The sequence below is a fragment of the Saccopteryx leptura genome, chromosome 3, assembly GCF_036850995.1.
Source record: "Saccopteryx leptura isolate mSacLep1 chromosome 3, mSacLep1_pri_phased_curated, whole genome shotgun sequence".
NCBI lineage: Eukaryota > Metazoa > Chordata > Mammalia > Chiroptera > Emballonuridae > Saccopteryx > Saccopteryx leptura.
Window position 1 is genome coordinate 13,188,369 of NC_089505.1, and position 22,438 is coordinate 13,210,806.

General features: G+C 41.3%; 1 protein-coding gene across 2 annotated transcripts in view; it reads right to left on the reverse strand.

Moving 5' to 3' along the window:
- Window positions 1–2,090: 2,090 nt before the first annotated feature.
- Window positions 2,091–22,438, reverse strand: part of OPRM1 (opioid receptor mu 1) — a 41,869-nt gene continuing 21,521 nt past the window's right edge. Inside the window, exons 3-4 of one of the 2 annotated variants that reach the window (XM_066372958.1) lie at window positions 21,363–21,883; window positions 2,091–2,790 (exon numbers count right to left, since the gene is read on the reverse strand). In XM_066372958.1, coding sequence (XP_066229055.1) covers window positions 2,752–2,790; window positions 21,363–21,883 — 560 coding nt within the window. In that variant the 3' untranslated portion in view covers window positions 2,091–2,751. Of the gene's footprint in view, window positions 2,791–18,805; window positions 18,851–21,362; window positions 21,884–22,438 lie in introns of those variants that run through there. The other variant, XM_066372959.1, reaches the window with a different exon arrangement.

Sequence of the window (22,438 nt, forward strand, 5' to 3'; positions counted from 1 at the left end):
TATCTCACTTGGTACTGACCACAGCCCAATCATTTGCTATTATTGACCCTATTTTTAAGAGAAGGCTGATGCTAAGGGAGCTCAAATATGTTGCTCAAAGCCACAAAACCAAACCAAACAAAACAAAACAAAACAAAAAAACAACAAAAAAACAAAACAATGCCACAAGCTTTACTAAGACATGGATGCAGGTGACCTTGAAGCCCAAATTTGTAGCCTCTTCACTAAACTTTCTTATTTCACAAAATCAAATGGTTAATATGGATCAAGACTACTGCAGACAAGGGTTTAAAGCAAAGATGAGATCAAATACCCAGTGTGGGTATTGGCAGTAGATCCCCAGTGACTAACTTCTGCCCCAGTGGAGAGTCTCATTTCCCCTCCTCTCTCCTTTCCCGTGATTGGCGGGGAGAGAAGGATGCAGGAGCACAGCAGCTGTGAAGGTCAAGACTAGAGGAGAAAACAGTACCTACTTGGGATTGGAATCTCCGCAGCACATAATTAGATGAAGAAGAAGCAAGACTTCCACTTCACATCTACAATCTGCGTTACTGGGCTGCCAAACTAGGAAGAGATCCCATCCACAAGGGCGAGGTGAGATAAGAAGAAAGAACGAAGCACAGCATTACATTTTCTTTATCTTCAGATTTCATAAGAAACTTGAGTCCATCAGACTGACTCAGGGCTGTTACTTCCCTATTTGCCAGGGCATTGCAAGACAGTTTTAGCAAAGGTAGAATAAAAATGGTTTTGAATGAAAAAAAAACACACTTATTTATTATCTACTTTAGAATGTCTTGACTGACAGCTGGCCATTAGGCGGAACCAGTGGTTGCTGGGAAACAAGCTCCTGAGCAGAAAGCTGTACCACAGCCCTGTGTGAGGGAGCTCAAGTTGTTACAGCCCATTAGAAATGAGTTTTCCTCCACATAAATATTTCATTTTCTCTTCTTGAATTTCATTTGAATATCTGTTTTACTAGTGGAAGCCCTAGTAGTACATATATGTAAATGTTTATATTTATGTACATAAATACATTTATTTAACATTCTAAATCTTTTTTTAAGGCCCTAGTTTTAATTACTTTGATCAGAAAATGTAAAAAAATTAAAATAATGCATATCTATTCTGGGACATAATATTTGAGAACTGAAGGTTATTAGAGGCAAATATAAGACTTCTTCAGAAAGAAACATTAGAACACTTATCTTGAATTTTGTTTCTCCTCCATCCAATGGATACATTGGTTGGGTCCATATAACACAACCTATTGAATCTAAGACAGTAAATTTAGTCATTCTGATCCATAGAGAGCTGTCTTCCTGAAACATTGCCTTTGGATGTCTGGTGCTTATATGTGCCTTGTTAGATTGAAGAACACATACAATTTTAAAGCTGGTGCTCCAGGCAGTTTGTAGACTTAGGAATAGCCTTGTAAGGGAAGCTGGCACCTAGCTTTCTACTCGTGTCTTCATGGATAACTACAATATACAGTACTTGATTCATTTAATAAATTCAGAAAAAAATTTCAATGAAGAGCTTTTTGGCATGGCCCATCTGACTTGAATGTCTATATAGATCAAACAAAATGAGTGAGAGCCAAATCTCTACCATATTTCACATCAGTCAAAGAGAATTGTCTTAGAGAGTCTACTCAGAGGACTGACATTTTACAAAGAAAATCTTGGCATTTAGCAAGATCAAAAAGACCAACATACTGGTGAAGACATTATATAAACACAATCTTCAGGAAATACCCTTGGGTCATTGTTAATATTTCATGTCCAAGTAACAATTCAAGATTGAAAAATAGATCATCCATTTTTCTCTATGGTCATATGAGTCTGTCTGTCTGAGATTAAACTTATTAAATGCATACTTTTAACAAAGTTCAAGCTGTTCTGAAAATCAACAAAAACATCTGTCAATTTATTGACAAATGTTAACAAAAAAAATAATATGTAAAAGGAACTTGAGTATGGAGAAACTACTCAGAAATGAAGAGTACATGGTAATGTTTGACTTCCTGCATGAATCAAGTGATGAGTTCATTGACCCACTATTCCCTTTTGTGAGCACTTAAAGTACTTGCAGTGCATAATAATCAACCTTTCTGCAGCTGACACATTACTTGTTTTCTGATTGCCTTTCATGTTAATCTTTTCCTTTGCAATAATGGAGATGTTTTTCTTTAAACAAAAGAAAATCAAGAAATGATGTCCTAACCAGAAGATAAGTTTAAGGTTAATGTTAAAGGTAAAAAATAGAGCTAAGTATTCTCATATAGAAGCCTAGAAAGTCTTGAACGTCCATACAAGGTGCTTTGATCAGAGAGGTAGCATTTACTTGACGTGCTAACTATGGTAAATTTGAGAATCTATGGTTTTTCTTTGATGAGGCCATAAATATTTACTTGAGAAAAAATATTACCTACGGAAGGTCCGTTTTCCATGATGACCTCAATTTACACACTCTAACCTGTTGTGGTCCCACTGGGCGTCTTCCTTGTGATTATGTACACAGGCTTAACTCGGTAGCGTTGTGTAATTGCTTCCTTCCCGGTGCTTGACATAGTCAGGATGTCCCCCTAGTAATGCAGAGTCAAGTGGCCAGAGAGGAAAGAGTTTTGATGACTCAGAGCAGGCACTTCCCTGGAAAACTAGAGCCTCCCACACATTCCGACAGTGACCTGCTTCCACATGAGATGGTTCCTTGTAAGCTCAGCGAGGGTCTGAATGGCACGAGACTGAGTTAGGGCAATGGAGCGGTTTCTGCTTCCAGATTCTCTAGCTGAAAGGAGAGAAAACACAAAGACAGCAATTCGGATGGGGTTAGCACACATTCATTGGGCTTCTTCTGTGTATCAGAACTGTACTGAGAGTCTGTGTGTGCACTTTCTCCTGCGACTCTCAAGAGTTTGTCCTAAATGTGAAGACACTGTATAATCTCTCAGGTCATTATGAATATGCTATTGCATTTGTATATAACAATGAATAAGAACATAAAGTAATCTTCAGAGAGATATTATCAATAGCTCCTCTTAAATATATATTTTAATGCAAGAGATCTTCTTATTCTCAAATTAACCATGATCTGATCAATAATTTATTTTTAAAAATTGCAGCACATCTTTTTTTTTTAATTTATGGACACAGAAATCATGATTTTCATGCATTTTTCAAAATTCCATAAATCTTTTTGTTTTTTGACGACACCGGTTTGAAATCCAGGGCTTTCCCTGACCCACCTCCATTGCTCAGTGAGCGTATACATATGTTGAGCAGTAAGTTGACATTTGTTCACACACGTGAAAATGTGGTTGGGTATTTGCAAATAAGGCGGGAGGATCATGGAAATGAAACAGGTTTTATAATTAATAGTCATTGCTTGCCATAGTTATTGTAATGTTTGGTGAGAAAAAAAGGAAGTATTTGTATAGTAAGTGCCAAGGGGTAAAATATTTTTTCTTTAACTCTTATTTTGGCAAATTTCAAACTTCAGGAAAAGTGCAAGAATATGAATGGTGCAAGGAGCACTTACTGAGATTCACCTACTGTTCACATTTTACCTTGTTTACTTTACAATCTGCTTTCTCTTTGTTTTTTTCTCCTTCTTTCTTCTAAACACACACACACACATACACACACACACACACGCAATCTTACTGGACCATATAATAATAAGTTGATCTTTTACCCATAAATAGTTCAATATATATTTCCTAAAAATAAGAATAAAAACTTTATTGTCACCTTTAGGAGGGGCAGTCTGCCACGGGCCCTGGGTGGTCCTGAACATGCTTGCTGACTGTGCCCACCTGTAAGCTTACCTGTCCTCTGACCTGGCACAGACTCTGTAAATAGTCACATAAGTAATGAAGTAGGTTGAGGTGACCATGGCATTGACCACTGTGGAACTGCTTATTCTAGGGGAGGTTTGTTCACTGCTTGCTGCAAAAGGGCTGAGACTGGAGCTCTTAGTTCCTCAGTTGTTACACAACCCATTGTGTGTGAAGCCACCATCTCAACTCAGGGCATCACCCTATGGGATTTGGAGCAGGGAAGGCCCTACCATGCCAAAGCTTCAGCTGTTCACTGTGCTGTGAGCAATCAACTGTCTAAGTCTGATTGTAGAGTTTGGCACCTGCTTACTCAATCATCTCTGGAGACCTGTCACTTCTTTCCTTCTTCTAAGAGGTTGACATTCTTCTCAAACTGACTCAATAAACAAGGTGCCAAGATAGACAATAACTTTTTGGAAGAGAAAAGGCAAGAGCTCATGGTTGAGGTTTGAGGATACAAAGAAATTCCTTGGGAGCTGGTGGCAAATATTCTGGCCCAAGTGGTACAGAGAGAGGGAGGGAGTGGCCCACCTCTGTCCCAGCTGTTGATATATACGAGGTTAGTTGATGGATGGAGGCTGAGGGATAAACTCTAATCAGTTCCCTGAATGCTGCCGTGGGTTCTGCCTGCTCTCTTGTGGATGAGGGGACTAAGAGAGCACTCTGGGCCTCCCCAGGTAGGGAGGGCAACTGAACCCAATCTCAGGCCAAACCTGGAAACACCGGTCTCTCAGTGAGTAAACAAATGCAGACCCATAGTGGGTGATAAAGAAGAAAGCGCAGGGGTCCTTTGATCAGCAGACTGAGGAGCTGTTAGACACATGACTAGTAAAGGAGTGAGGAAAATCATGCTCTTAGAAGGTGAATGAAAACAGACCATAGGTTGTTTGACATTAGATCCCATGATTTAAGCCACTGCTCATATAACGTAATTGGGATAGCATCAGTCCTCACAATGAGGTTTGCTAGTATGGATTTCTGTTTTAATGAATACATTATGGCTAACCTAAAGAGACTTCCTTGAGGCCAAAAACATCTCATGAAATTTCACAGAGGAAGCTATTCAAAGTCTGAGGGCTGAAGTTGCTCTGGGCTGCCTCTAGCTGGATGGAATGACAGCATGATTATGATTCTTATCCAGAAAATGAGCGATGAGTGTTTATGATCTCTCACCTCCTTCTTACGTGGCTCACTTTACTATATTTCTTGCTGGAAGACCCTGTGCTAGAAGCTGTGTTGATTTAGGGTTGTTAGATGTCCAGGATAGCATTTCCTAAACTGGGCAAAGCCTCTGAAATCCAAGACAAAGCCCAGGATAGAAAACCATAAGGCAATGTGGATATTAAGGAAAAGATTCCCCAAGTAGGGACTGAGGTGATAACTGACAAAAGACTTACAGTCCAGAAATGATGTTGTGTGGGGCTCCAAAGAGGCGGTTAGTTCAGGCAGATCAAGGGCTTTGTGCCTCTGCAGAACCAGGTTATTTTGCGGAGCTCAATCTCTCTCTAATGCAATAACTAGGAAGCCATATGGCTGGCTGCCTGCGAACAAGTGGCTCCCGCAGGACCTCTGCTGCCTGCCCCTGCACCTGAAAGCCTTTCACGATAAAAAGAAGTGGGTGAGGTGTCCTCATTCCCAAGGGATCTCAGCAGTCTTACACCTTACAGAGGGCACAATGGGGCCCTGGCTGGTTGGCTCAGCGGTAGAGCGTCTGCCTGGCGTGTGGGAGACCCGGGTTCGATTCCCGGCCAGGGCACATAGGAGAGGCGCCCATTTGCTTCTCCATCCCCCCTTCCTCTCTGTCTCTCTCCTCTCCTCCCGCAGCCAAGGCTCCATTGGAGCAAAGATGGCCCGGGTGCTGGGGATGGCTCCTTGGCCTCTGCCCCAGGCGCTGGAGTGGCTCTGGTCTCGGCAGAGCGACGCCCCGGAGGGGCAGAGCATCGCCCCCTGGTGGGCAGAGCGTTGCCCCTGGTGGGCGTGCCGGGTGGATCCCGGTCGGGCGCATGCGGGAGTCTGTCTGACCGTCTCTCCCCGTTTCCAGCTTTGGAAAAATACAAAAAAAAAAAAAAAAATAAAAAAAAAAAAAGAGGGCACAATGGGGTGGGGAAGAAAAGAGTGAAAAACTGTAAACTTTTATGTTTATTTCTGTGCTCAAATGACTACTGTACCAGGCTCTCCTGAGGGGTGAGGACCACTCATTCAACTAGTCAGACTGGAAAGATAGGACAGGAAGTGACTGTACCTTGGGCTGGGGATGTTCGGTCCCCTGGGATCACCACTCCGGCTGCTCCCACGGCTTAATGTATAATTGGTATTGATGATTTACATGCCTGCTCTGAGCGTGCTCATAATGTGCTAAGGAGATGTTCCCAATCTGGAAGAGCTACTTGTAGAGAAGTGAGGTTGAGACACAGGCAAAGCAGATGACAATTTAGCCTCAGGTTCCCTCCCGGCACGTAGCCCTGGGTGGCCAGTGTCAGAAGCTCATGGGCTCTGGAGGCTCGTGGAGGATACTGCCAAGTGTCTTCAGTTTTGCCTCTGTAGCTCTGGCTATTCCAGGCATTGCGACTGTAACTGAATCAATTGCCCATATGACACCTGGCATGCCATCTTGGACTTGGATCAGGTCTTTTTCTTAATACCTTTGGCTCCTGAAGATTGAGACCTTACACCTGACTCAGCTTCCAAAACATAATGACTGCATAGCCACAATAACACTTGGATTCTCCTGCTATTTGCCACCAGGAGGTGGGTCAGAACAGAATAAGCCTCTTTCTTCTTGCAAGTGACTAGGTCCCACTATATTGATGATCTAACGTTGATAAGCCCCAATAAAGTTAGCAGATGCTAACTCACATGAAGGCTCAGGACTGCTCATTAATTCTGATAAGACTCAGGGAGCAGCCGAGCACGTGAAAATTTTGGGAGCAGCGTGAGTGCACACTGACCAGTGGATCCTCGCGACAGCGAAGAACGTGCTCACTGTGCGTCGGCTTTCCCACTGCCCGAAGGGAAGCCTGGCACTTCGTGGCCCTGCTCGGGTATTGGGGACACTATGTGCCTTCTCCGTGTCTGTGTTTTGTGGGGGCAGCGAATTCATCAGAAAGTCTGCCAAATCTGGAAGGAGCCCTATGCAGCAGTGGGTGACCCTGGAGGAGGTGCAGCAGGCTGTCCCAGCAGCCCAGCCTGGGGACCAGTCCTCCTGAGCTCTGGATCTCTGTAAGAGAGGGCAGCCCCACGAGGAGTGCCCCTTGACGCCGTCCTGGCACCAGTGCCCACTTCTTTTGGGGAAAGAATAGCTTAGGCCTTGGAGGTGCTGGGAAGAGAAAATGATCAATGCTGTATTTGTCTCCAAATGCCAGCCCTGCAGCCTGGCAAAACAACCACGCACGCCACTGGGACAAGCAGCAGCTCCGACGGCCACTCTGACCTACTCCAGAGCCTGTGGCTTCGATCTCCACGCTGTGGGATCAGAAAAACCCCTGTGGGCTTAGCTGGCCCTGAGTCACTGTACGGGCCATGTACTGTCAAAAGCGGCTCCTAACTGGGAAGGCCCATGTACATGTGCAAACACACAGAGAGATGCAGTCTCATTTCGGTGAGGCTCAGACCAGTGCATGTGCTTTGCCCTGACACCCGCGTACCCTTGACCTATACCATGAATGGCTCTTGAGGCTACAACTACTTGGTGACCATGTTCATGTGGAATATTCAAATCAATGCAATAGTGGCCCAAATTAAGTTTATCAACAAATCGCAGCTTGAACCTGTCCCCTTCAGTCATATGTTTTCATATGGGAAAGAGTGGTCTCCAGTTCATTTCTGCATGAGGGCCACGGTATGACTCCTCTTTGGCCCCTGCAGTGATTGGTATAACACCACTCCTCGGGTCCCTCCCTTCGTTAGGCATCCAGGTAAAGGAGGGCTGTCCTACCTGAGGGATAGTGTGAGTATTGTTCCATGGTATTAGAGTCCACATTCGAGGCACAAGTCAGGAACCTATCCTTGACTTTAACTACCATCGCCCATGAGACAGAACAAGCCACAGGAGATCAATCGGTCAGGCTGAACTCCCGGTTGTAAATGGATCACTGGTTGGCCTTACACCACACTCTAGTTCAGGGGTAGTCAACCTTTTTATACCTACCGCCCACTTCTGTATCTCTGTTAGTAGTAAAATTTTCTAACCGCCCACCGGTTCCAGAGTAATGGTGATTTATAAAATAGGAAAGTAACTTTACTTTATAAAATTTATAAAGCAGAGTTACAGCAAGTTAAAGCATATAATAATAATCACTTACCAAGTACTTTATGTCAGATTTTCGCTAAGTTTGGCAGAATAAATCTTTATAAAACAACTTACTATAGTTAAATCTATCTTTTTATTTATACTTTGGATGCTCTGCTACCGCCCACCGTAAAAGCTGGAATGCCCACTAGTGGGTGGTAGGGACCAGGTTGACTACCACTGCTCTAGTTGGTACAGTTGCCAACCACTCCAGTGTTCTAATCAATACCAACAGTATGGTGGCGCAATCCATTCATACCATAGAAAAGGAAGTTAAGTGGCTGAGATCAGACCTATGGGTCCTCTCTGGGACTAATTCATTTGAATCTAAGATCCTGAAGTGCATGGCTGAGGTCGATTCTGCCGATTGATCTGATCTTATGGACAGGGCAGCTGTGAATAATAACCTGAATCAAGTAATGACTGAAATAAATGGAACAGATTTGTTCCTAGCCCTTGTCAGCATGTCTGATCCAAATTGCTAATGAGGTGACATAAATCTATGGAAATTGAATGCAGCCAAGAATCTGCCCAGCTGACAGGTGACTGATTGGGAGAGGCAGTCCACCACACATCCCTGCACATTCCTGCTGACTGAGCTGAAAGACGAGGCCTAACTATCTTTTCACTCTGAGTCATTTCTACAGTCACATAGTCAATCAGGAACCTTTGCTGCCAGAGGGCATGAGGACCACATCTTGACCACTTTGTGATTGCCTGCTTCTGTTCCCCAGGGTGTGGGGCGGGGGGTGGGGAGGAATGGGCTCGTTTACTGCTTATTGCAAAGGTGCTGAACTCGATCTCTGGGTTCTTGAATTGCAGTGCAATCCACTGTATGCAGAGCTGCGGTCTGGACCCGTTGGCCATGTGGGCCAGGGAGCCAGAGCTCCTGCACTGATGTTTCTACTGTTCGCTGTGCTGTTAGTATAAACTGTTTTCTCTGGTCCGTTGAGTCACATGGTCCATTATTTTTGTCATCCATAGAGTTGTGGCCAGCTGACTTGCTTACTTGCTGAGATCTCTTCTTTGGAAGCTTATAACTCCTTACTGTTTTTTGAGCAGGGGCTTCTTTTTTGACAATATAACCACAGCACTATTATGAATTTCAGTAAACTTGACATTTGACATAGATACAATATTTTAATCTACCATCAGTTTTCCAGGTTTGTCAACAGATTTTTAAGCTTTTGTTTTCCCAAGAAGGAAGTCATTGAGCAAATCCCTTTGGGCTATTTTTTAACCTAGTTTGAAAAATAAAGTTTTGAGAAGCCTTTAGGTTCAAACAAAGGCTTATTTAAAGCATTTTTAATTTCTGTCCATACAGTGATTGGAGTGTGTTTTTTACCCTGGAGGGAATTTAACAAATTGTCTTTTCCAACTTTGTCAATCTATGGAAGGAAGCAGAGGTCTTTGGAGGTGAAGTGGCGTGCCCAAAGTATGTCGGTGAAGAAAAGCTGGCTCGATATTTTTATTTTTGCTTTTTGCTGCTTCTCTCTTTTACTTCCATTTCCTCGTTCCTGTTTGTGATGCCATCCAAAGTTGCAATTGAAGCCAACAATAGCCTTGGGTACTTTTGAAGCTGATCAAGGTTGCAGTCAGTAACTGTCCTCAAAAATCTCTTTCATTACAGAACCATAAAAGCAGAACCACACAGAATGCTTTTGGAGTTGATGACTCAGAGGCAAAGTTCTTCTGTTTACCTGAATCACAGAGAATTCACCTCTTCTTCCAAGCTCCGTTGCTGGAATCAGACGTCTTTGTCTGAAGGCATTAGAAGGGGTCAAACTTCAGTAAGGAAGAAACTGAGGGGATATAGAATAATCCGGTAGTTCCAAGAAGAGAGGCTCAATATGCCATGGCCTTCTTCCTGCTTTTCATATAGATTTATTTATTTTTTATTATTTATTTTTTTTGTATTTTTCTGAAGCTAGAAACCGGGAGAGACAGTCAGACAGACTCCCGCATGCGCCCAACCAGGATCCACCCGGCACGCCCACCAGGCGGCGATGCTCTGCCCCTCCGGGGCGTCGCTCTGCCGCTACCAGAGCCACTCTAGCGCCTGGGGCAGAGGCCAAGGAGCCATCCCCAGCGCCCAGGCCATCTTTGCTCCAATGGAGCCTCGGCTGCGGGAGGGGAAAAGAGAGACAGAGAGGAAGGAGGAGGGGGGGTGGAGAAGCAAATGGGCGCTTCTCCTGTGTGCCCTGGCGGGGAATTGAACCCGGGACTTCCACACGCCAGGCCGACTCTCTACCACTGAGCCAACCGGCCAGGGCCGTAGATTTATTTTTTCAGTGCACCTTTTCTCTCATAGAAGGGAGTTTTGGAGGTGACTCCTGGTGTTTGCTATGGGAGGTGCTAGTCCCACCCCGGAGTCCGCATGGAGAAATCAATCACACCCAGCAATGAGACCTAATGTGTTGTCAGTCGAAAGAGCCTGGGGAAGTCCGGCTTGTCAGGATATCCCCTAAGCAGCCAGTGGAAGGGGATGACAAGCTCACCCAGCTGACTGTCAGCCGACAGCAGAACTTACGTCCCCTGGCTTCCGATCTTGTGTTCTTTCACAAGAAACGTTGTAATTAATTATTCAACATTTGGTGTGCTTCTCTCAGTTGAGAATAGATGATTTTTAAAAAGAAAGCTTTTTTCCCCCCGCTCTCTCAAGGTTGTTCCTTTCAAAACAAAAGATTGACTCAACTCTCAGGCTTATTCTTAAAAATGTGTAGTTTAAATCAGTGAGAACAGATTGGAAAGCTACCTACACTTTTCCTCCTTTAGGGTTGTAACCAGAAAGTGGCAAACTTCAAAACAAAGCAAAAACAAAAGCGAAAACCCAAACAAAACACAGCCTGTTCTGTTTTCAGAGATTTATAGTTCCAGTGTTTTGTTTGTATTTAGACCATATATTTTTTAAATGAGGGAGTATAAAAGATCAGCAATTTTAGAAGACTAGTGAATGGCTGGAATTATGGGATGTTGCCACTTATTATAGTAAATTGCCTTATTTGGAATAGATTTGTGCCTAAATGTGACTGATGGTCTGTCTACAGCGGGCTTTTGGAGACTGCTTAGTGAAACCTTCATTCTGGAAGATGTTACAAAGTGTCTCTTCAAAAAATGAGCTTGTGTTCAGATAAGTCTGAGGAGACTTCAGCTTAAAAAACAAAATGCAAATATATAGAGATATATGCAACACACACATACACATTTACACATACACACACACACGAGGGCTTTTCAAAGATTTTAAATGCTAATATACAGTATTAGTTTTTATGACCAAAAATAAGATAGGCAACATTTTCTATTTGTCTAAAGAGCTATTTTTTTCATGGAGAACATATTAACATTTCACTGCAGTAAGTTCTGTAGGAACCTGGTAGATCTTGTAAAAATACTAAAATGTTATTCAGAGAGTTATCCCCTGTGATTCCTTAAATATCAAATCTTAACAACTGAATTCTTGTAACATCCCTGCCATGAGGGCAAAATGCTGATGCTTGAACATTTGAGGCTTCCAGTGACGGGGAAATCCTTGTATCTCAAAGCTTAGAAAGTTCTTTGATTGCATTGAAATCCCTATCCCTGTAGCTTCCACCCTTTGGCATTCATTCGTAGAGTTGTATGGGGTAAGTCCAGTTCCTGATTTGAATTCCATTAAGTGTATGAAGATAATTATCTTTTCTAGAGTCTTCTATTTCCCAGGGCAATCCTGCGCAGTTATTTCAACCATTTGTCACATTGAGACAATTTAACTCCCTTCACCTTCTTGGTGTTATCTCTGAACACAATCTAATGTACTCACTCATTCCTGAAGTGTGCTGTTTATAAAAGTGAAGCTAACATTTCTTTGGCTCTAGACACTAGTCTTTTGCTGATGCAATTGAGCTGTAATTAAGCAGTTGAGGTGGACTCTACCATATTGTTATTCCATGAATTAAAATCTCTAGGACTTTTTGGTTTATATCAGCTACCCTTCATATATTATGTTTCTATAGCGGAATTTTTGGATGAAATTTTTTTCTCTAGTAGCTACTGTCACTTAAATTTGTTTGATTATCATATTATCTAGATTATTTAGCATTCCTCCATTGATTGGACATTGCAAAAGGCAATCGAAGTTTATAAATCTATCTCCAGACCATAAATCAATATATCATAGCATTACAGAAATTAGCAAGAGCTTGTCAAATCTCTTGTTAAAAATACTATTGATACTGGGTTTCCTTAATTTTCCTGTCCCACAATCCTCTAAGAAAATAAAACCTACTTTGCCGTAACTGATTCTTAGAGAAGTTGGTTGCCTCCCAGAGATTGCTGCTTCCTCTCTTAGTGCTCTCAGAATATATTCTGATAATAGGATCTAGGTTCTAAAAACAATCAGTGCAAAGCCAACCATTCTGTGTGGGTTGCAGTAGCCACAAAGTCCCCATTAAAATTAGCACTCTCTTTCCCCTAGATTGTTAGGACTAGTCCTACTTTTTTGCTCTTGAAATTATGATTGTGTTTCATTAATTATTTTTCATTTAAAAGTTCTCCTAATGTTTTAAGATCATCAGCAGATTGGACCTCATTCAGAGCCCCCACTGTTCTCTAACAATTATCCTCACCTTTATTGGCCTTAATTCTTTCTTAGTAACATTTCAGAATAAAGATCATTTGTCATGAAAGAGAAATGTGAAATAAAATGACTTGAAGAAGTATGCTTTCTTTGTGTCTTTCTTTACTATTGTCTTATTCTTTGCGGCTGGCTGGCAGTACAGAAGAAAGCTTTCTTTTGCTAAATCCATGTGATGTTTCAGGGGAAATTTAGACTAATGGCAGGAGAGTTGGGGTCTAGTACCAACTCTCAGGTATGACTTTAAGAACATAACAGCTAATTTGGACATTGAAGTTTCTTTATTAAACACAGTTGGTGGAGTTAGATGAGTGTTTCTCAACTGAGGTTATTTTTTGTTTGTGTGTTTTGGCAACATCTGGAGACATTTTGGCTGTTGCAACTGGAGGTGGCAGGATGTCACTGGCATCCAGCAGCTAGAGGACAGGGGTCAGTTAAATGCCACCAACCCCACCACCACACAACAAAATTTATTTGACCCAAATGTCACTAGTTTCAAGGTTGAAAAGACTTGCACTAGACCAACTTTATAATTCCTTAGGTACCATTATTTCATTCTTTTAAACTTTTCTTTACAAGAACTGTAATTCAGTTTCTTGGGGGGGGGAAAAGGAGGAGAGGAGATGAGAAAAGGGAAGCCTCATTAAGTAACTTAGTATTATTGGCCAACTGCCTGACACCGTGTTATGTACTTTGCACGGACACTCACACACCACATTTGCATCAAAACTAAATGTTAGCTAATAGAGTTATCACCATTCTTACAGACAAGCAAATTGAAACATGAGGAGTTTCAGAATCTTGCCCAGAACATTTAACTGCTCAATGGTAGAATCTGTATAAATAAACGAGCCATCTAAATTTCTATATAGACCTTCTATTCTTATCTAAATACATACTTTCCCCTTACCTGAAAAAATGTTCAGTTCCAATAGTCTAAGAACTGTGAATATTTTGCATCTGTTTGCTAAATCTAATTGCATTATTAGGATTTAAGTGTTGATATCTGCTTATAGTGTAGCCGTTTGGGAGTTTATTTGTCCCATTGAATTTCTGAAGTAACTACACAGTTTTTCAGTAAGGTATATGCTAACCATACTGTGGGCTTCCAACAGCAACATCTTAAGGTTCTAGGAGTGACACACATCTTTTCTATTTCCAAAGAGTAGATCAAAAACAGCATTTTAAAAAAGATGATGTTTGAATTTGAATGAACTCACTTGTAACTATATATTTTGAGGGTTTTTTGGATATAAGGAAGTTTTAGCTGAAATTGCCAAGAAGAAAGAAGAGAAAGATTGAGATATTCTTGCTAAATTGGTAAATTATAGGATGGGTTCAATAGTTGATTGCATTGTCAGATATATAGTGACTAACTCCCGTTTCATATCCTCTGATCACTGCATTTTCCTTTTGTCAAGGTTTTTTATTTTTGCTATTGTTAACAATTTGAATTTTCTTAAGATATTTTAATTTTTAATGTCATTTTTTTTCATAAGCTGTACTTTGTTGCATTCCTACCTGATGTTTTAGAGGTACATACTTCATCACAAGAAAAACATTTATTTCTTATGCTTTAAGGGAATCAGATGTGTCAGTTTGAGACTTTGGATCATATACACATGTAGAAAATAGTTTAGTTATATAGGGTTTGATAGATTCTACACATTTCTAGCATCCCTGGGATTTCAGGTGTCTGTGTGGAAAACAAAATAGTAGGAAGAATGTAGCTGATTTTGGACAAAGAAATGTGCTATTTGGGTTGGCTCTTTTTCCTTCCTTCCTTCCTCTCTCCTTCCTTGCCTTTTTTCCTCCAGTAGGTTCCTTCCTTCCTTCCTTCTTTCCTTCCTTCCTTCCTCTCTCCCTCTCTCCTTCCCTGCCTCTCCTCCTCCAGTAGATTCCTTCCTTCCTTCCTTCCTTCCTTCCTTCCTTCCTTCCTTCCTTCCTTCCTTCCTTCCTTCCTTCCTCCTTCCTCCTTCCTTCCTTCCTCTCTCTCCTTCCCTGCCTCTCCTCCTCCAGTAGATTCTCTCCTTCCTTCCTCCCTTCCTTCCTTCCTTCCTTCCTTCCTTCCTTCCTTCCTTCCTTCCTTCCTTCCTTCCTCTCTCTCTCCTTCCCTGCCTTCTTCTCCTCCAGTAGACTCCTTCCTTCCTTCCTTCCTTCCTTCCTTCCTTCCTTCCTTCCTTCCTTCCTTCCTTCCTTCCTTCCCTCCTTCTTTTATCTTAATAAATACTGTGTTTTGTATAGACAAATGATCTGAATTATTTTTTATATAGTTATTTCTATACTAAAAGGGCCACTATTTTAAATTGCTATGAAACTTTTGGCTTATAGTTATTTGATAATGGTTTTATATAAGGTATAAAAATTAAGACTGACATCTTACAAAACACCAAACCCCAATAAGTGAGAATTTTTAAAATAAAATTATTATAATATACTAATTTATGACTTATTTTTTTCCAAATAGAATGACATCACATTTTAAGTTAGTTTTCTAAAGCAAAATATGTTGTTCTATTTCATCAGGTAGTTACATTAATTGAAAAAACAAGCACAAGAAAATGTTACAGTAATGATATTAGTTAATATAATCATTAAAACTCAAGCTCTCTATAAGATCAGAGTACTTAGGAATATATCTAGCTGATTCATGTAGCAACATCCACTGTGTGGCTTTATTACACAGAATAATCTTCTGGTTCAACCCACTGAAGTAAGCTGAGAAAACTGAGTTTTGCAAGATGAAAAGGTTTGCTTCATCATATGCTCAGGCACGGAGTGACTACTAGGACACTCACCTGACTCCTTGTCTTGGTCCCCTTTGCTCCCTTCTCTAGTAAAAGAAATGTGATTGCAGGCATGATCACAAAAGTCAACATATAAAGATATCAAATGAACTTCTTGGACATGAATAAAAATTTAAACTTGTGGAAAAGCAAATGCTGTCATTCAAGTGAGAGTAATATGACTTTAATGATGTCAATAGATTTTATTTCAAATAATTTGGTCATATAACAATAGCCAAGATCCTCGTTATCAAATTTCTAATTTCCCATGCCATTCATGAATCTATTTGAATGCTTGTCTATACACACAGACACACAAACACTCCATGTATACATCTAACAAACCTAGAAGAAGATCTTAAGGCATTGAAATTGTCAGTAAATAAAGGTTGAGAGTTCTCAGAGCCACCAATGAAAAGAGTGGAAATCATACCGGAGGGACAGGGGGCACATTGATTAAGAGCCTGAGTCCTAACAACAAATTAAATAGATTCATTCCTCAGCCACTATTTATAAACTATGACATCGATCAAGTTAATTCCTTAAACATTGGTTTTTTATCAACTATAGAAATAATAATCTATACTTCACATAACTGGGCACAAACTGGTCAATAAATGTTATTACTAGCCATCTTAAAGTCAAATATTTTTCAGAATAAACATATTGCCAATTAAAAAATATCCCCCCCCTCAGTCAACTCATTGAAACATACCACGTTCTTCTGCTATTTATGAAAGATATTTCTCATTTTGAACCTAGGAATTCTCTAGAATTATACTTGCACAAAGAAGCACAATCATACTATGCATGTGTGTGCATGTACACACACACACGCACATCATAACTAGAACCATTTTCTTTCTAAACCATAGAAGTAAAGAGTAGCCATTTTGGTTTTATTCACAAAATATATATTAATGTGGTCAAGCTCTAATTTTGTGAGCTATTTTCATTTCAGGCTTTTGTCATGGAATTGAACTGCTTTCTCTCTCAAATTAGCTCTCCACAGATGTTTTATAAAAATATCAACATCCAGCTTTTGAAAGTCATGTGGTTGACTTTAAGAGTCTGCTTTTAGTTTAGTTGGTGATAATATAGTTTTATCATTAGGACAAATGCAAATTATCTCCTAATTTCTTGACCTGCTGCTTAGATTAAAATATTAAGAAAGTGCTTTAAAAATAGTAACCAGGAGCTCTAGGAATAGACTTGCTCTATTAATGAGAAAGAGTTAGCAGAAGTTACCATAATGTCACCTTTCCCTCTGTTGTATTTTCTCCTATGAGACTTACTGCTAGATAAAATAGAAAGTTAAGGCTTTGTCCAAGAGAAACTGCATTATTTTGCTAAACAGAAGGTTCATTTGGTGAAAAATATGTATCGATCAGCTTGACAGAAATGGTTATTCAGGTTGGATAAAACAGTAATGGTAGTCTTTGGATGAAGTCATTATTTAAATCAAAGTTTTCAGTTTAGTGTTTTATTCAAAATATAGATTCTTGAACCCTACTTCTGCCTAGTGAACCAAAATTTCTCAAAAAAACTCTTCATAACTTCTATTTTCTGGAGCTCATTACAAAGCTGAGGACCTCTGGTTGAGGTCACACAATTACACTTGAATGTAAAATGGCATTGTGTGGGAACGTAGAGGAGAGCTTTGCATTGATAGTAGAAGCTCAGATGTTTATCTGGGTTCTGCTTCTTACTGGTGGTTTGATTTTGAGCCACTCTGAGCACTTATTTTTTTTCATGTTTACCCATCAGAGTTGTTACAGGAAGTAGAGGTCGTCGTGCACATGAGCAGACTTTTCAATGTGTATCCTGTGATACGAATATAAGAATATCATTACTGGGGGGATAATTAACACAAACTCTTTAATAATAATCCAACTAACCTCATCAAGTTGTTTGTTTTTCCATGTAATATTAAATACTTTAAATAGTAATCGAGGTGTCCAAACAGAAAATGCATTGTGAAGTGCAATCAGGGTGGAAACCAAGGAGCAAAGGCAGGTTAGAGTGATGGGCATCTCAGATCTGAGTTGACCCTCGACAGAACTGAACCAATGGGGGCGGGGGGAGAGCAATGTGGAGTCCAGTAACGACAACGGCAGGGTGGCACGTGCACAGAGAAATCAGACGGCATTGAGAGCACGCGGAAAAGGAGTGCCTATGTGGGGATCTCTCTCACAGGAACCTAGTAGCCATAATGACAGTGAGCTGAACAAAGACCAGGCATGGAGTGCGACAGCTGGAGCAGAGGCTGAGCCCTGAAACACACACAGGAACGTGAATCCATTTCGTTTTTCATACGTAGCCAAGGTAAGATCTCTTAGGGCACTGAAACCATTTCTTGGCCTCCTGATCAATAGCACTTGTTAAAAATAAAATCGAGATACCACCAAGTGGAAATAAGGAAGTTTTTTAAACAGTATAACTTCTGACCAGAAGCTCAGCAAAGAGAAAATGAAGAACCTTCCGTGTGGGTATATTTTAGGTTCTGAAAGGCAAGCCTGAAATAATGGCAGTGTTCCACGGTCATGTAGGTGGTCAATCCCTCCACCCTTCACATCTCCTGAAATATCATTAGCTCCATGATTTTTCATTCAGTCAATAGATATTTTGGGGCTATTTTGTATGTGCCAGACACTGTGCTTGGTACATACTGGAGGCATAAGAAGGCAGAAGTATAGGGTTTACGCGCAAGAAGCTATGGCTTGCCTCTCCCATTCAGCACGGGCTTCCCGTCAGCCAAAGTGGCCGCAGTTCCTTCCCTCCCTATGTCCATGCCCCTTTGCCATGTGGCAGCAGCTCCTACCATCAGTAGGCAGAGTCTGTTTCCACCTGTTGAGTCTCGAAACTGTCACCCCCATGCGAAGAAGCCTGAGCTTCCATGCAGGAAGATGAGAGTCCATGTGGGACTAGCCGTTCTTGCTGTGGTCATTCTGGATCAGCTCATTGACAGCGGGTCTGGAACCTGCCGCTGATCACAGAATGAGTCCAGCTAAGCCCGGGAGAACCGTCCAGCCCACTTCAGTCCAAACTACTGATCTATAGAATCTCAAACTAAAAAGTGGTTCTTTTAAGTCACTACATTTTGGAATGACTTGTTGTGCAGCAAAAGCTGACTGAGTATCTCTTCACTACGGAAATAGGCTTCAAAGTGTATATTCAGCCCAGAATTTTCCCATACGGTTTATCAAATTACCTTAATAACTGCCAACTCTCCACTTCACTTTGCGCTGTATGGGCACGGTCTCAGTGCGCGGTTGTCAGAATACCGACACCCTGGGAAGCTTTGGTATTGGCTCTCTGATCTGCAGAATACGAAGTTGACTAATGTGCTTGAGATGGGACATAGATAGTATAATATCGTTCTTGGAGAAGATACAAATACACAGGCAGACATAAACATCGACAACAATACAAACTTCAAACAAGCATTTAAAAACTAAATGCAAATCCAATTGGCTTCATTTCCTAGCATGATGGCTCATGACGTTAAAAAACAAAACAAAACAAAACAAAACAACAAAAACAACCCGTGTGCCAGATTCTCAATTTGTGCAACGGAGCAACTATGGCCTACAGACACAGACATAACGTCTCTGATTTTTCCTTCAAATAATTTTATTATTTTGATGTATTATTGAAGCTATCACCAAAGGCTGATGATGTATTGTTCCAGATGTCTGTGTAACTGGCTTGATTTTAATGATCACATTAGTGGAGATTAGCGAAAGGATCTTTGATTTATCTTAATTTTCAAATATGTCAGAGTGCCTCTTCCTCTTCAGCTGGCAGCCGCTCCTCTCTGTCCGGCTCTCCCAGCTGGGCGCTTGGGAAAGCGGCCAATTGCAGGGCTAATGCGTTTCTGCTGGGATCTGACACTGATGCTGCCGCGTGGAGGCAGCGAGGAAGATAAGCGCTAATTGGGTGTATTTTTGAAGCAGACCTTTTAGTTCCTTAGAACAGAGCTTCCCCAATTAGCTTCCTTTCTCCTCTCTCTGGCTATGCAAGGCCCCCACTCATGTGAAATGCTGGGTTTGGAAGGGAGTCAAGGGCCCTGCTGGGGGCAACCGAAGGGCAGTCGTGCTGAAAAGTCAGGTAAACGTGCCCGCAGATGGGCTGGGGGCTGGACCGCCAGATCAGCAAGGCGAGGCAAGGATGCTGGGAGAATCTGATGTGACGGGAGGCCCCTCCCCCCGCCACGGTCCAGGGTACACACTCGACAGCCACACCCTGAGCTGCCAGACAGAGAGAGGGAAGGTGTGCGTGGGCACTGAAGGAGAAGGAACCAGGATTTCATAACGGCCGCCATGTGCTCCAATGGAAATATTTTGCTGCAACGCAACATATTTTAACTTTAGTTTAGAACAGAGACTTTTAAACTGGATTCTTTAATATTCTACCCTCAGGTTGAAGAAAATCTATTGAAATCCCTGCCCTCTTTAAGTTACTCAGAAGCTTTTGATTAGCCGCCCAGAGGAAGAGCGGCTTAGTCAAGGGAGAGGGTAAAAGGGCTTGATCTGGAATGAAATAGAAGAAGCAGGGGAGAAAACATTTCTTCCTGGCTTTTATTTCTGAGATGGATTTAGACGTGAGACATGATAAGTTAATTTCCCCTTAGTTGGAAGTGGGTCTGCCATCATGATCTCATACTCTCTAAAGGATGCCAGTTCCTGTGTTCCTTTTAGAATTATTGAATATCGGGGGATGAGGATTAATATCCCCCATGGGCCACATTGCATTAGTCCTGTGGTCAATTAGAAAGGGTGAGTCTGGGCTGTGCTGGTCGGCGGTAGTGAGCTAACAGGGGACAGCGAGAAGAGGCAGCAGAGGAAGCAGCTAACACCCCTTCGCCTCTCGGACTTCTCTTTCTAGTCATTTCTATAGAACTATCCATCCACAGGGCTACCCCGACCATAGAAACTTTATCTAAGCTTCTGACTCAAGAATTTACAGGGAGTTTGAACTTGAGTTCTGGGTTATAAAATTATATGAGCTGTGATTTTTGGATGCTGGTACCATTATTTGAAAATGTATTTACTAAATGAATATCAATAATTAAGTGATTGGTTTGATTTTCTTTAAAGGACAGACTCCAAGTTTTGCAAACCAGTGGCTTAATAAGCTAATATTAATGTACAGCCAGATTTTTCTTTCCTCCTTTTTTATTTCTCATTTAATTATAATATTGTGTCTAAATCCTAAATCTTCCATGCAGACCACCATCTAGATGCTTCTGCACATAAGAATACACCTTCCAGCAAATCATTATTCCTCCTTTTTTTCTCTCTCTTTTTCTCTTTTGCTGTGACACCGATGTGCTGGGAACATCTTGTACCTGTCACCACAGTTAGCAAAGTGCTAACTCTTTCTCTTTAACCACAGAACCAGAACAGGACTGGATTTTGAGAAGTGACAGGGAGATCAAAGAGATATGACTAAAATACATAGCATTCCTGGGGCTAAGGAGAAGAACTCAAGATCAGAATCACTTCCGAAATAAGCTAAAAGTCATTAAGTTTGCAAAGGAAAAAAGGCTATGAAGATAATGATTTTTAGAGGCTTTACACACTCCTAGTTAGCATCTCTCTACACCTAAATGAATACATACACCTATATAGAGCTTAGTTTATAAAGGAGGTGCCTCTCCAACACAACAATCACAATTTTCTCCCCTCCTCCCTCTAGCATCATTCTGAGCCTCAATCCTCTGGAAAAGGTAACTGGTTTCTTTCCAATGGATTAAGGCCTTGGCTTGGTACAAACTCTATAATTTCATGTCATCCCCAGTCGATACACCCAATTCTAGAAACAGCATACCTGATGGTTAGTCCTGTCCACTGTGTTGGCCGTGGAGGGGTGGTCTCTAGTGTTCTGACGAATTCGAGTGGAGTTTTGCTGCTCAATGGTGGAGGAAGTTGGGATGCAGAACTCTCTGAAGCATCGTTTGAAGTTTTCATCCAGAAATGCATAAAGGACTGGATTCAGGCAGCTGTTTGTGTAACCTAGAGCAATGCAGAAGTGCCAGGAAACGGTCTGAAAAGTCGTTTCTGGGATTGTTATCAAGGCTTTAATGATGACATAAATGTGAATGGGAGTCCAGCAGACGATGAACACAGCTACAACCACCAGCACCATCCTGGTGATTCTTCGAAGATTCCTGTCCTTTTCTTTGGAGCCAGAGAGCATACGGACACTCTTGAGGCGTAAGATCATCAGTCCATAGCACACTGTAATGATGAGGACAGGCATGACGAAGGCAAAGATGAAAACACAGATTTTCAGCAGGTTTTCCCAGTACCAGGCTGGGTGAGAGAATGTTAGTGTGCAATCTATGGAACCTGGATGAAAAGAATTACAAGGAAGAATGAGCAGCAACATTTAATTATGTCAATAGGTATTAACACTGCCATTTTGCTTAGTAATATATAGCCTTGACGTGCACAAGTCAATAAGGAAATATTTAAAGAAACTGTGGGAAAAACTCAGCTCTCTGTTGATTTTTCAGGAAGAGTTATTTTTGTTTTGTTCTTTCCTAAATGTCTCATGTTGCTGTCTACTTTGATCACATTAAACTTTTATTCATTCAACAATTATAGATCTCCCATGATGAGCTATAGCCTCTAATGGGGTTTATGTTGATATAAAAAATATAGTCGCTGTCCAAAGTGTATAGGATTTCCCAGAAAATGGATGTTTTTCCTCCATTTTTTGATGGTTGGTTTATCATTCTGAGCTGAGGTCTAGAAAGATATATATTTTTTTATGTAGGTAGACACTTGAAATTATAAAACCAACCCTTCCTTAATGATTTTGGGTTTAAGCTCCAATTACATTTGGAAGAGCTATATTTTTGTTTTCTCATCATTTTGCTGAAGTGCAGAAAAATCAGGAAC